Source organism: Pinus tabuliformis, chromosome 5_1 (assembly GCF_031772625.1).
Source record: "Pinus tabuliformis cultivar Carrire ecotype Pingquan chromosome 5_1, CPIR1, whole genome shotgun sequence".
NCBI classification, from domain to species: domain Eukaryota; kingdom Viridiplantae; phylum Streptophyta; class Pinopsida; order Pinales; family Pinaceae; genus Pinus; species Pinus tabuliformis.
In genome coordinates, this window is record NC_142305.1 from 425,896,927 (window position 1) to 425,912,676 (window position 15,750).

The window sequence follows — 15,750 nt, forward strand, 5'->3', positions numbered from 1 at the left end:
AGATCAAACGGGTGACCAAGGTGGGGAGTAGCGGAAAAGCGGTCAAAATCAAGGAGGAAGAAGATGCGGCTCTCGCATCTGCAGGAAAGCAGGAGAAAAGAAAGAAGAAGGACCTTTCCAAGGTCAAGTGCTTCCATTGTGGGGAACTGGGTCACTATGCGAACCAGTGTCCGAGGAAGAAGAGTAAGGGAGAGGCTTCTGACTCAAAGGCAGCGCCAGCAAAGGCGGAGAAAGAAGTCGAGGAGGATGATGATTGTGCCATGAGTGCTCATGCGCCACTTGAGAGGAAGTGGGGAGACATCGAGTTGTAGTCAGACGGACTACAGGCGATGAGGGGCAAGATCCTCAAGGTACCCAACCTCTTGGATTATACCTTGCAATGGGAGCCCCGAAGAGGAGTAGCAGGACTAGTAGATGTCAGTAGAGATGGATGCGGATGAAGCGACAGAGAGTGCTACAGTGCAGGAGTCCCGGGACAGCGCAGAGGCTAGCAGGATGCAACTGTGCGAGAAGCACAGGAGTATTGCACTAGTGCAGGATGGCACAGAGAGGTGTGCAACGGTGCGAGATGCATGGAGTTGTTGCAGCAACGCAGAGGTCAATAGAGGGAGCACTTGTTAGTGGCAGAGGGAGCTTCAGCGTCAGGAGAGTCTCTAGCCTGATAGGGATGTCAAAGTTGGGTGGATCAGTTACTTCCTTCTTAGTAACTGGGTTGCAGTGCAGCAGTTAGCAGTGACAGTGCTATGGGAGCACGATGCAGCATGAGGAGAAGGGAATGCAATGCAGATGCAGTAGTGGCAGTGGCAAGGCCATGGGCAACAACATGGATGCAGAGGGAGCTGCCATACGGATGCAGCAGTGGCAGTAGCAGGGCCATGGGCAGCAGTGCAGGATGCAGCGGTGCATAGGGTGTTGGGTAGGGAGGCCTAACACCAACACAGGGACCGATGTTGGATGATCAGGGTGATACTCAATGAGGAGTATTACTAGAGCATAGTCCTCACTAAGAGGGAGTGTTGATTTGGGGTAGCATCAGATGTGCTTTAGCCATGAAAATTGGTGGAGAGGCTAAAGCACATGAGATCTTGAAGACCCAAAAATGGTTTGGGCAAATTCTAATCGGTTTGGAAGATATTAAAATAATTAATATTTTTAATGGAGTTCTTAAGTCTAAACTTAAGAAAAATAAAATATTAATGGGTATTAATATAAAATTAAGTTAGAATGGTCCAAAAGTCATGGATCAAGCCAAATTTAATCTTAGCCGTTTATTAGAGATTTAATCTCGACCATTGATGGACCAACGAGAAAAGTATAAGAGGAGGCTTGAGGGTCAATTGGAGAACACACCAAGAGAGATCAAGAATTTGATTTTCTAGGGCAGGGTTTGCTAAGGAAATCGAGTGAGTGATCTGAGGGGCAGTGAATACATAGCAGAGAGGCAGAGTTATTACCAGGAGGATTAGCGCAAAGTGGGGAGAGGTTGATGCAAAACTAGGCAGTGGCCATGCAGAGGCAGCCAGGAGCTGCGTAGAGCTAGAGAGGGCCAGCGTGTGAGACGCAGAGGGTCTAGGGGCTGACGCATGGCCCAAAGGGGCTAACGCATAGCCCAGAGAGGCTGACGCAGGGCCTAGAGGCAGCGTTGGGAGAATTTCGTGGGACAGACTAAGAGCTGGAGAGCCGGAAAAGGTGACGCAGTCCCTATCGGAGTGACGCAGAGCAACAGAAGTTGCATTGTTGCTGTAGGATCGTTCATCTGGTGATTTAGTCGGAATATCTGTCTCCAACTAAGATGTACTACTGCCTAGAGCATTCTTTATTGGGTGAGCCTTTTTTGGCACCCAGGTTGTATTTTGAAACTGCATAATAATAAAACCCTCTGAATAGTTGCACCAGTTTTCCTGCATTAGGTTTTTCCGAGGACTTTAGTCCAAAAACAACAGTGTCACTTGTGTGCTTTTTTACTTTCAGTTGATGGTCTGTATGTGTTGATACTATACTTGTATTTATTTTCAGTATTTACATGGTAAATGACTTGTTAAGTAATTGAACAAGTAGGAAGAAATAAATCAGATAGTACAGGAAGAATTTCTAACGGGTTAAACTTAGCAATTCCAACAGATGCCATGGTAGAAGAGTACAGTTCTACCATGACAAATGATGTCTGGGAAATTGTACCAAGACCAGAGAACAAATCAGTTGTAGGTTCGAGATGGATCTACAAGATCAAGTATGTTGCAGATGGCAGCATAGACAAGTGCAAGGCTAGGTCTGTTGCAAAAGGATATGCACAAAAGGAATAGACTATGAGGAAACATTTGCCCCAGTAGCTCGGTATACCTCTATCAAATCCATTATATCCCTTGTAGCACAGATGGGATGGGAGATTCACCAAATGCACATCAAGACAATGTTCTTGAATGGGGTGATAGAAGAAGAGGTATATATCAAACAGCGAGAAGGTTTCGAAACACATGAAAAGAGAACTCATGTGTGCAGGTAGAAGAAAGCCTTGTATGGGCTAAAATAAGCACCCAGAGCTTGGTATGGTCAAATTGACAGTTACTTACAGTAGTTGGGATTCATCAAGAGCGATGCTGATCCCAATCTTTATTATCTATTGGTAGAAGGTGAGTCGTTAATTCTAGTATTGTATGTGGATGATCTATTTTTGACGGGACCATCCAAACTTAGAGGATTGTAAGAAGAACCTAGAAACTGAGTTTGATATGAAGGATTTGGGGCTAATGCACTATTTTCTAGGATTGGAAGTTTGGCAGTAGGATGGTGAGATCTTCCTTGGCCAAGGAAGATATGCATCAGAAATTCTGAAAATATTCATAATGCATGATTGTCGACCTATGGTTACACCTATGATTACCAATTGGAAGAAAATATATGCTTTGGGAGACAAGGAAGTGGACCCCACCTTATACAGACAACTCATTTGGTCGCTTATGTATCTGGTCAACTCCAGGCCAGACTTATGTTATGCTGTCAACACCCTTAGTAAATTCATGGTGGAACCAAAAAGGGCGCACTAGGCAGCAGCAAAGCACATTCTCAGGTATGTGCGAGGAACAGCCAATTTTGGATTAAGATACACCAAGGGAAATGATATCGAATTGAGTGGATTCACTTATGCAGATTGGGCAGGAATTTCAGTAGACAGGAAAAGTACCACTGCGTATTTCTTTGGTATTGGATCCGGGATGACCTCCTAGTGCAGTAAGAAGCAGAGGTCTGTAGCTTTGAGCTCTGCTGAAGCTGAGTACATGGCAGCTAGCAAAGCAACATGTGAAGCTATATGGCTCAAGAAACTGCTTATAAATATATTCAGGAGAACAATGGAAGTGACAAGGATCTTCTGTGATAATCAAAATTGTATCAAGCTCTCTGAAAATCCAGTATTTCATGATCGCTCCAAACACATCGATATTTGGTGTCACTTTATCGGAGACTGTGTTCAACGTGGGGTGGTACAATTGGAGTACACTCCCACGGGAAATCAGGTGGCAGACATACTCACCAAGGCTCTAGGAAGAGCAAAGTTTGTTTAATTTCGGGAATAGATGGGTATGTTGGAATCCCTTTTAATAAAATGATGGAGCATTTGAGAGGGAGTTGTAGTAGAAATGTAGCAATGGCAATAGCAGTGTCATGGGCAGAAGTACAAAAGTAGCAGCAACATAGTGTTGGTGGCAACAACAATGCAGAAAGGAGGTGCATCATAAACATGGTAGCATGCCAGTGGACATTGTTGCTAGACCACTTTCCTCGCTAAGTGGGAGTGTTCGTTTTTGGTAGCATCGGAAGTGCTCTAGCCTCAAAAATTGGTGGAGAGGCTAAGGCACATGCGTTCTAAAGAACCCAGAAATCGTTTGGTGAAATTCCACCCGGATTGTATTTTATTAAAATAATTGATATTTTTAATGGAGTTCCTATGTCTAAACTTAGGCAAATTAAAATATTAATGGGTATTAATCAATATGGTTGAGAATGATCTAGAAGGTGGATCAAGTCATGTTTTAATCTTAGCCGTTGATTAGAGACTTAATCTCAGCCATTGAAGACTCAACAGGAAAAGTATAAGATGGAGGCATGGGGTTCACTTGGAGACACACAGGGAGTTGATCAGTCAGTTCGATTTTCCTATGGCAGGGTTTGCTAAGGAATTCTAACCAGTAATCAAGCAATGAGGATCAGAGGCAATACTGAAAGGAAGTGATTTCCAGTTCCAGTGAATACACAGAGAAGGATAATAGAGCCGGTGTTGGTCTGAGAAGGGACAGCGCATCAGCTGAAGGAGATTGACACAGAGGGTCAGCGCAGAATTTGGAGGAAGTTGACGCAGAAGTGCTGGGGATGAGCAGAGATCAGTGTCGGGAATCACAGTAGTTGATTGGCAAGAGAAATATTGATTTCTCAGTGGCAGAACCAACAGCAGTCCAGTTTGACGCAGTCAGAGGGAGCCTCCACATAGGAACTGCACAGTGGGTTATCCAAGAGCTGGGGATAGAGCAAAATCTCCAGAATCGGTGTGAGAAAATTGTTAGTTATGTTCTCTGAGTGGATTGTCGTTTTTCTCTAGGGAATCCAAATTGTATTGAGATATTTACTGCCAATAATAAGAATCCTCAGATCTGTTGCACTGGTTTTCCCACATTGTGTTTTTCCGGGGACGATTGTCCAAAAACAAGTGCGTCAATGTGATTGTTCATATGTTGATGTTTCTCTTTCCTTTTAATTTTCAGTTCCTAATTTGTGAAGTCTGCAACTGAATTTATTTTGGTATTTACTGAAGTATTGGTGAATAACTTATTATAAATAAGTAGGAGAAATAAATAAATTTTTGCATCAAATTTTCACAGGGACACTTGTACATTCTAAAGCCCGTTATGGAAGGGCATGCCACTATGAAGTGCCCACTTGGTTCCATGATTTGTAAGCTCATTTACTCAATTGCACTAATGAATTATTGTACTAGAAGGTGACGAGACGCATTGGATATTATACAGGATTGCAAGTGGGTCTTCATCTTGGTATTTGGTCTCCCTATACGAGGTCCAAGCCCTCTAGAGGGTCATATTGACATTTGTAGGGTGTGCGTTGAGAACCATGGGCCTCCACTATAGCAAAGAGAAGATAGCCATGCCATGGGATCCTTCAACACCATTCATTGCTCACTCGTGTCCGACTTATTTGATGATGATGATGCAACTGGACCACCTTGCCTAGTCTGCTACACACTTGCACCACACACATTGCAATTGATCTTAGGCCCAAATGGAGTTTTGTCTCACCATGGGAAACAAGGGAGGGCTTGCATCATTGTTCTAGTGATTGCAGATGAGATACATGCTTGTCCAATTCAGTTGGAGACCCATGAGGATGCTTTTGTGCCCCCACATCCACTTGGAAGCAACACGGGTCATTTGCTTGGAGATCAAGGGGCCACCCCATTCAACACTATTATTGGATCCCTCTTATTCATTATGGCACATGAGGGACTTCTCTAAGCCTTCCAACAGCCCTCCTAGCTATTGTATTATCATTTTGACCCTGCTTGAGAGGCTTATTTTTCATATTACGGAGCTATTTGGGTTGCTTGTCACCAAAATGATGTTATTTTGCACATTATTTTTATTGTAGGGCATTATTAGGCATAATTAGGCCATTCAAATCCCTTGGAGGATCAATATAAGAGAGGATCATTTGATCTCTCGTCATCACTTGGATTTGGGATATATCTTTCTAAAGATTTCGAACCTGCAATTTGTGGAATGATTTGGATGATTAAATGCATTTTGATGTGTGGAATATTTTCACCATCTCCCTTGGAGCCTCTATTTTGCAAATGTGATGGATGGATATACTCTCTTGTCATGTAAGTGCTATTTTCATGCAAAATTCTTGATCATTTATGTCTAATGTATGGAACACTAATGCGAATTTATGAAACACTTGTAATCTTGACTCGTTGCATATGTTATTCATCTTGGCCAGAAGAACGAATTTTCCTAGGCATAGGTTGTGCACCTTTTACCTTGAAACTCCATCAAATCTTGCATATAGAAGTATAAAAGTCTAAATTTGTCATGTAGCTACATCCATTAGTAGTGAAGTTGCTTCTTTAGGCCTCCTTGAAGAGCAAAGTTCCCAAATATTGATCATTTTGACTCCAATCTTCCCAATAGCTAGGCATTGGTCCTAGATCCTTGGTGATCACATTAGCTTAATGAAATATCATTTTTTCACCTCTTGTCTTCCTCTTTTCTTCGTCCCCTAATGATAAGGAGATTTTCTAGGGCTTGGTGTCAAACTTTAGGGAGGAGGAATTTTAGGATTTTGTCCGAACAAGCTTCTTCATTTATGTCTCCCTCTAGGCATCCTCCAATTTTGAACGAATTCCAATGGTGGAATTTCAAATAAATTGATGCCCTAGCTTTCACACCAAGAGGGAACCCTTGACGCTGCTTTGACTTGGGGATTTTTTGAAGGTTTGCACTTTGTAGTTCATCATTCAAAACCTTTTATGTTAACTATAGGTGATCATTGCATGAGCCTTTTACCATGATATATCTTTCAACCCTTGGTCTCTTATAGCATTTCTCTCAAGGGGTTTTTCGTGGGAAGTCACCCTAGCTTCTCCCAAAGCTCACACTTTAATTGAATCTTTCAATTGAATGGGTCATCCTTGTGTCACTTTGAACCCTAGTATAAACACATCAATCACAAGTGAGGGATTTTGGAAGTTTTTATCTTAGGCATTCATCATTTTTTAATATTCCTAAACCCGAGGTCATCCTTCTCTCAAGTCTTTCTTGGAGAGCCCTTATTTTGCTTCTAAAACAAACAGCCTATTATCTGAGTCTGTCCTTTGAATGGGCTTTGGAAATCACATTGTACATTGTTACTGTCCTCGACAATTTAGTGATTTCCTTAACATTGGGACTCCTCCCATCAGTGAAAGTCCGTAAAGAGCAGGGGACATTGACTGAGGTGACAGTGGATTCATGTCTCATTGTTGCCACTTTGTCTAGTAGTAGTCCCTCCAAAACCCATCCTAGGACCCCAGCAAGTTTGAGCTGTAACAGGTTCCAAATACTGCTTCTTAATTTGCCTTGCAAGTTAAGACATGTAACAATGTCTAGGGAGCTCAGGTCAGAATGCTTCCCTTCATGAGGGAATTGTGCACAACGTTTATGCAATGTAACCAGTGGAAATTTTCCTTAGAATGCTCATACTATTCATGATCTTCCTGAAGACCATTTTAAGCAATAAAGCGTAGAAAATGATATATGTTTTTCTTTTCTCTAGAGATCTCACAATTACATTAATACTAGGAATGGGAATCAAGATGTAATTTTCTCTCTAATTCTTAGGAATGGTGTAAGACTGAAAAGAAGGAAAGATATTTCTCAATTGAAACAATAAGTGTGGTTCCTATTCCCTGTGAAGTGGAACTTGCACTATGGGTGTCCCAATTCCCAACCTGTAGTGTAATTGCCCTAAAAAATGCTTTCAAGATTTTGACACTGCTTGTATTTGCAGGAATTGCAGTTCTGATGGTTCAGGGTAAGTTCATGAGAAAAGAAATTGAGGTTAATCAAAAGCAGTTTCTCAAATTGCTAAACCACTTGAACGTCCAGATGGAGGTAACTTCTATTTCTGTTTTGACATTTACCTTATATTAATGGAAGAAATGCTTACGTGCAACCCTTCAATAGAGGTGAAACCATTTTTACTATGATATTGTCAAGACTAATAATCAGAAAATAATTTTGAACGAAAAACTGGAAAATACATCTATAGAGTCAGTCATGTGCTTCAGAAATGATTTTTTACATAGGAACATACAATCCTACCCAAATTGAATTTATGGATTTCTTTAAAGATTTTATATGGAAGTTCATGTTTTTATTTTTTTGTTAGAGGATTTGAGGTGAACCCTGAGTAATTGGAAGTTGTTAGGAAACAAAATTATTCTGTATGAAATTCTCAGTAGCATTAGATAATTATGTCATATGTAATTGTTTGACCTTGATTTTAAGAAAACCATAACTAGTGCTTTGGCATTATCTTTCTAGCGTGTTGAACATGTCAGTTATTAATTTCTGATTTTGATTGATTGTGAGGTATCCTGTTACAGATTTCTGGAGCCAACTCATTAAGACTTACATATGTTGCGAAAGTTAAGTAGGAACATAAAACCTTGTGTCTGTCCTTTCAAACAGGTTGTATTTGATTCTTGTTTGAAAGCATTGTCCTTTTCTGGATAATACCTGTCATGAATGGGGGAAACTTTGATGCAGTCAAGGCTAGGAAGTGGATGACAACCTTGTCCTTGTGGCATGAATCACATGAACCAAATTCAGTGCATCCATCACAATATATGTAAAAGGAAGTTTTCTAAGGGCAACCATGGGAAAGAGACCAAAGACATTTTTCATCAATTCATAATCATAATATTATTTGAAGAACCTATAAACAGCTATAAGCCCACATGTTCTGTTCATGAGACACAATTGGGAGATGCTTGATCTCCGTTAACAATTTAGGACTGTTTTTGTCCTTGTAAAGCATACAAATGAACTTTGAAGGATGTAAATCTCAAGTGTATGAAAAACACAAAAACCACTTACATGTAATCCTCTCCATCCCTATTAACAGAAATGCACAGTAAACCATGAAGATCAATGTTACTACAAAATCTAGCACCTTAGTGCAAAGCCTCACTAAACAACCTAGACTTAGAGCAACAATGAGAGAGTTACCATTGTCAACTTAGCAATAGATCTCCTCATTTTTGTGGTTAAACACAATCCACCACAAGGGGGGTTTCCCTAGTAGATCTTAGAGATCAAGTAACCTAATTAGGCTTATGCTAAATGCCCCCTAAAGGTTGTGTAAAAAGATTTCACCCAAGGATAACCATGCAATGATTAGGGTTTTCGGTGATTTAGGCCTAATTTTAAGAGAGTGAGTTCAAAGGTCCCAATGACTAAATCTACAGAGCTTAGTTTGACCAATATAGGCTCCAAGAAGTTCCAAACACATGCAATTAAAAAATTACACTTTGCTGTTATAAACAAGGGTTTCAATCAACAATTTACGTCATGTCAATATTTTATAACTGTAATAAGAAAATAGCCCCGGAATATATGATAAACAAGTGGAAAATTAGGCCCAATTAATGAGTAAACAAGACAATAAATTAGAACACTTTTCCTTGGTGGAAACACACATACAAAAAGAAGATACATCTTGGATGTCAACCCTAATTTATGGCTGAAAATGCATGTAAAATGATATTTTTACTTTTCCAAGTGAATGCATACAAGTTCTAAACCAAGGCAAATATTGCTGAAAATAAATAACCTAAATATGTTGTAAGACCTACATTGCTTATCAAAGCGGATTTCTAGCGATAGAATATGTATTTCCTAATAAAGTAGTTTTCTAGCGATAGATATTTATCGCTTAACAAAGTAGATTTTCTAGCAATAAGGCTTTTATTGTTCAAGATATCACTTCACAGTGATACAAAGTTACATATCGCACGCGAAGTTTCTTCTTTGATGTCAAGAATTTGATCCCTCATGATGAGAGCTTAGTTTGAAAGCTTGCAAGGGGAATCTCAGCTTGTACAAGTATTTCTAAGGGACCTCCTCAATGGATGAATACCTCCTTGTTACCTCTATCAACTTGTTCCAAGGCTTCATTAATAATATAGCCTTTGTATAAGGTAGAGGCTAGAGCATTTGCTACCCCAACCAACCCATACTGTAATGTTAATTTTGCAGCTCAGGGATTAATTCCCTCCATTGGACAATCTTCCTCGTCAAGCAAGACCCCTCCTAGCCTTTGGAAGAATTTAATTTGGTCAAGGAAAAATATATTTTTAATATGGAAACCCACATGTGCACAAAAGGACAGCTTGGCCCAAAAGAGAAATTGGACACCCTTGGATGGCTATAAATAAGCCAAGTGACCCTCATTTGGAGATCATTAAGCATTTTCTTTTCTCTTCTTTGGTTTTGGGTCGCACAAGTCTGAAATTGGTTCATAGTAAATTCGTTCGCTCAAGTTCAAAACTGTAGGGTCTGAGCTCGCATGTGCAGATTAGGGTTTTGGTTCGCAGTTGCAGGTGTTGAAGACAGTGTAACTAGGTTAGGTCTTCATAAATGTACCTTGATATTTGTATTTATTCAAGAAAAGAAATATTATTTTTATAATATATTTCAATGAGTTTCTTGCTCATTGAAGTAGGTCAAGCACATGTTTAAGTGCTTCTAGGACGTCAAAAGTCAAGGTATTTATGTAAGACCCTTAGAGGGCATGTTACACTATGTATAAAATAGTATAAAGGTCAAAGGAATACCTCCAAGCAAAGTCCAAGTCCTCTCCATGCAGCAATGTTCTCCAAATGAAGCAAAACAATGGAATAAATTCAAGTCGGCCTAAAAGGAGGGACAGTCCTCTATATATAGAGGTTGTCCACTTCATTACAACGTCAACCAATGACCTCTGAAATTAGCGAGCAAGGAAGATCGAAAAAGGAGAAGAAAAGTCGAAGAAGAATGAGCCTTTTATGCAGCGAAGAAGGAGAGACCTAAATCGAAGTTGAAGGGACTATTTTTAGGGTGAAAAACAGGCACACATGCGAGAAATAGACGACAGTCTGCGGTAACTACAGCAGCAAGATAACAGTCCTATATATCTCATTGTTTGGACTAGCAACTTAGGCCTATCAGGCCTCCTACTCAAGCGAAGAAGAGAAGTACCTAAGTATAGGGGAAACCTCCCACACATGTGAGAAATTAGGGCCGCAGTGCAGCCCTATCAAGTGTGCAACTGCACATCAAGAAGAAGCTAATTTGGATCAAGGGAAGGAAGGTATTCTCATTGGTGAAGGATCTCACCAAAGACCAAAGATTGAAGTCTCTTCCAGAGCTCACATAAACAAGGTCCACAATGGGTCAGGGAACGAAGTGCCAAAAGAGGGAAGACGAAGTGTCGGGAAATAAAGTGCAGAAAGGAGAAAGGACTTCACTGTTGCTTGGAGGATATTCTAGTCAAGGGTCTAGGGTTTGGCATTGATCAAGAATGAAGCTTCAATAAGAGAAAACTTACCAAAGGGTTTTCCTCCCAAGAGAAGAGAGGTTTTGGCCCTGGCAGAGAGCCAACATCTTGTGTTCTTGTTCTTATGTTTTGGTAGCAGTTTGATGAAGTACACACACATGCATTAATAAGAAGAAGAAAATTAAGCTAACAGTAAAAAGTAAGAAGACTCCACAAATTGTTATCAAGTAAAAAGGAATCCTACTATAACTTATTTTCCCAAGTATCAGAGCTAAGGTGACACATCAAGGAAAGGGCAACTCAAGAACACTCATCAAGGAAAGTCATCTACAAGGTTGAAGCATCAAGCCAAATCTACTCAAGGAAAAGGAGGCCTATCACCTCTCATTCATCAAGGAAGACTACATAGCAAGAATAAGAGCCTTACATAAAGGCACCTACAAAGAAGAGCAGATTGAAGCAGGACCTACATCAAGCTACAAGTCATGAAGCAAATCCACTTGGAGAAGGCAACTTGAAGAACATCAAGATCCTAGGAAGACAATCCATCAAGTCTTCAAGGAGAAAGCAAATCCATTACATCTCAAAAATCTATCAAGTAAGTATATGTCCCCTTCTGAATATACATCAATGCCCTTTTACAAGGAAAGCAACAAATTGGTAGGTACCAATAACTTTCTTGCATGGAAGAAGAGGACTGATCTACTTCTCAAGGAGAATGAACTTCTAGAACATATCAAAGGGAATATCACTATCCCTGCAACTTGAAGAACATCAAGATCCTAGGAAGACAATCCATCAAGTCTTCAAGGAGAAAGCAAATCCATTACATCTCAAAAATCTATCAAGTAAGTATATGTCCCCTTCTGAATATACATCAATGCCCTTTTACAAGGAAAGCAACAAATTGGTAGGTACCAATAACTTTCTTGCATGGAAGAAGAGGACTGATCTACTTCTCAAGGAGAATGAACTTCTAGAACATATCAAAGGGAATATCACTATCCCTGCTAAGGAACAAACTCAAACCTTAGCTAAGTACAATAAGGATGAGACAAGAGCACAAAGGATTCTAATAGAATCAAGCAAAGACTCTCTCATTCCTTATGTCTCCAAATTTGAAACATCAAAAGAAATTTATGATAAGCTAGTAGAGCTATTTTCGGTATCCACCACCGGAGAAGTAATATCTCTAAGAAATGAATTGACAAGATGAAGATAACAAAGGAAGGAATAGCTCCCTACTTCATGAAAAATCTATGAAATGAGAGATCAACTTCAAGAGCTTGGGGAAGTCATGTCGGATAGAGAGATGACAATTGTAGTACTCAATGCTCTACTTGAGGATTGGGGCAACTTCACATCAAGCATATATGCCAAGAAGCAAGCAACCACACTCAGTGAAATGTGGTATCTATGCAAAACCAGACTTAAAGCAAAGGAAGTTGTGGGATCAAAGGAGCAAACATTTGCTACCATGGCCAAGAGAAAGGGAAAATTTGGCAAATTTGGTCCACGAAGAACAAACTACAAAGGCATGTCCAAAATCCAATGTTTTGGATGCCAAAAATATGGAAACTACAAAAGGAATTGTCCTAAGCTTAAGAAGAACAACAACAACAAAAGAAAAAGGGAAGAAGCTCACATGACTCAAGAGGTGAAAGAAGAAGAAAAGAAGGAAGATCCTTCGGATCTCTACTATGACTAGGTCAAACCTTTTACTTCAAGTCTTCTTTCAAGGTTTTGAGTGGGATAGGAGCATGTAGGAATAAAATAAAATTACATAGCTAGAAACATCTTCTAGAATCTAGAGACAAAAAGTACATAGAGTTCTAGATACTCATGTAGAAAGAGCATTTATAAATGAGAACAAAAATGCATGGTTAGAAATATCTTTTAGAATATAGGAGCATGATGAACATAGCTCAAGATATTCATTAAGGAGCATACCTAGAATAGGACCTCATCCACTATGAAAGAAAATTGATCATGAAAAATAATCTTAGAAGACCTCCATCATCAAAAGAAAAGAAACATTTGCAAGGCAAGGGTCTTTAAGATCCTATGATGGAATCTTCAAAAGAAGGTTCATAAACCAAAGCAGATGTCTCATTAGGAATCCCATTCATGGGATTCAAGAAAAGGATGATATGCAGGCAAGCTAAGATGAAGCAAGAAGGACCACACCAAGGACAACCAAATGAAGTTAAGATGATCAAAGTGTTGAAGAATCTAGGGCAAAGTATTGTAGAGTGATTCTTCGTTACTTGATAACAATTTGTGGAGTATTTTTACTTATCTTTGTTAGCTTATTCTTCTTCTTATTATTATTAATGCATATGTGTGTACTTCATCAAACTGCTACCGAAACATAAAAACAAGAACACAAGATATTGGCTCTCTGTCAGGGCCAAAACCTCTCTTCTCTTGAGAGGAAAACCCTTTATTTGAATTTCTCTTATTGAAGCTTCTATTGATCAATGCCAAACCCTACACCCCTGACAAAGAGTATCCTCCAAGCACAAGTCAAGTCCTTCCTTCTTTCTACACCTTATTCCCCGGCACTTCTTCCAGCACTTTGTCCTCCTCCTTTCGACACTTTGTTCTCCTACTTCTTGATGATAAGTTCTCTTATGCTAGCTCTAGAAGAGATGTTTCTCTTTGATCCTAAGTGAACCCTTTCACATAGGATAATGCCTTTCTTCTCTTTACCAATTGAGCTTCTTCTTCATGTAAGATGTCAGACCTGACGTGGTAGTACTGCAGCCCTAAATTCTCGCACGTGTTGGAGTTTACTTGTTGTTTTAGCCTCTTTCCTTCTTCGCTTGATTGGGATGCCTTATAGGCCTTGTTTACTAGCCCAAAATCAGAGAGATGTGTCACTGTAGTTTTATGTTGTAATGACCGCAGGCAGACCCTTCCTTTCTCGCACGTGTGGTTGTGATAACCCTAGAAAAATAGTCCCTTTCACCTCAGCTTCTTTCTCTCTTCCTTTGCTGCCCTAGAAGGCCTCTTTTTCGTCCTTTTCTTAGCCTTTTTTCTGTGCTAATATCAAAGTGAAGTGAGTGCATTGTATTGGAGTGGACAGCCTCTATAAATAGAGGATTTTCCCTCCTTTTAGGCCGACTTCATTGACTGCTTGTAGGCCGACTTGAAGAGTAGACTTCGGATCGTTTCTATGGTGGTGTAGCATGCTTGAAGGGGCTTCTTGATGATGCCTTTGCATAGGAGGAGACTTGACTTTGCTTGGAGCTTTTCCCTATATATTCATACATGGTGTAACATGCCGTCAACATTTCCTTCTGACTATTTGACTCACCTATAGCACTTAAACTAGTGCTATACCTATTTCAATGAGCAAGAAACTCATTGACATATATCATAAAATAATATTTCTTTTATTGAATAAATACAAATATTAAAAGTACATTTATGAAGACTAAAGCTAGTTACATTTCCTTCAACACAAAGGAGAATCAAGATGAGGTATGTATGCATCAAAGTTTAGTCATGTTATCATTTGTATATTATTGAGTCATGGGAATAGTTCTATAACATGATCAAGTATGAAAGAATCTCTTTCACCAGGAACATGCTCGAAGGCATGTACTACAATGCAGTGAAGGCCAACAAAATAATATGCTCACATAAGGAGTATAAGATTGCTGACTACAAAGCAAGAAGAAACGCTGACTAGTCCAAGAAGCAAGCAATGAAGAAATGATCTCACAAGAAGCATAAGATGGTTGACGTATCTAAGTAGAAGCTAATGAAGAAAGAGATCAAGCAAGTGAAGAACACAATGATCACCGAGAATCACTATCTGACAAGATATTTTGAAGATATCTCCCAAAAGAAGGCAGGACAACTCTGACAAAGGAAGGAAGGACCCTTAACACCTATGAAGGCCTTGGAGATATGAAAGATGCAGATAACTGATTCTACTCTACAAAGATGTCGTGATGAAGAAGCCATCCAACAAAAGAAAAAGCAATGTTGAAGCAATATCAGGATGAAGTCATAATGGGCTACTAGGTCGAAGCATGTAAACAAGCAAGTACAACGAAGCATCCATGAGAAGAGTATTCTGAAGCATGGACAGATGACAAAGGAGTAGCCAGATGACAAGAAAACCTGATGTATGGCAAGAAAGACACTTTCCACGAAGGAAGCAATGACATGACAAACCAGGAAGGAAAGTGATCAATGGATGGTGCCCTACCTAGAAGAAGTTTGAACAAAGACTTCATGACATCAAGCAAGAAAGGAGATCAAGCAACTGAAGGACTCACAAAGAAGAAGTTGATAATGAATGAAGGAGTCCCTAGTTAAGAGAGAGCTCTAACAAGACCCTAATCAAGAGGGAGTTTTGGATCACCCCTAATTACAAAGGAGTGACATTTGTGTTTTTCCATCTCATGGGTCATGCACTAGACTAAGACTAACAGTCGTAAGTCTAGATGAAGGCCATGAATGGAAATATAGACACAACATTCTTGTCTTCACTTGGGAATAAAGAATGGAAGGGTTGGGTAATTATTTGGTTTCTGATACTCTTTGAGGATGTGTAGGGCATTGAAGACAAGAGTAGGCAAGAGGACCGATATTCTTTGAAGGCTGGGAACCCAAGATAAGAATAGTCCTAGAAGGTCATACTTAGAGAAC

The 15,750-nt window shown here is 39.8% G+C and overlaps 1 protein-coding gene across 5 annotated transcripts in view; it reads left to right on the top strand.

Annotated features, from left to right (window-relative positions):
- LOC149165308 (uncharacterized) overlaps positions 1–15,750 on the top strand; it is a 427,682-nt gene that overhangs the window by 336,108 nt on the left and 75,824 nt on the right. For 3 of the 5 annotated variants that reach the window (XM_089431106.1, XM_089431109.1, XM_089431107.1), the window contains one exon: positions 7,555–7,658. The exons of 1 other annotated variant lie outside the window; for it this stretch is intronic. In XM_089431106.1, coding sequence (XP_089287232.1) covers positions 7,555–7,658 — 104 coding nt within the window. Of the gene's footprint in view, positions 1–7,554; positions 7,659–8,152; positions 8,456–15,750 lie in introns of those variants that run through there. One more of the 5 variants, XM_089431108.1, reaches the window with a different exon arrangement.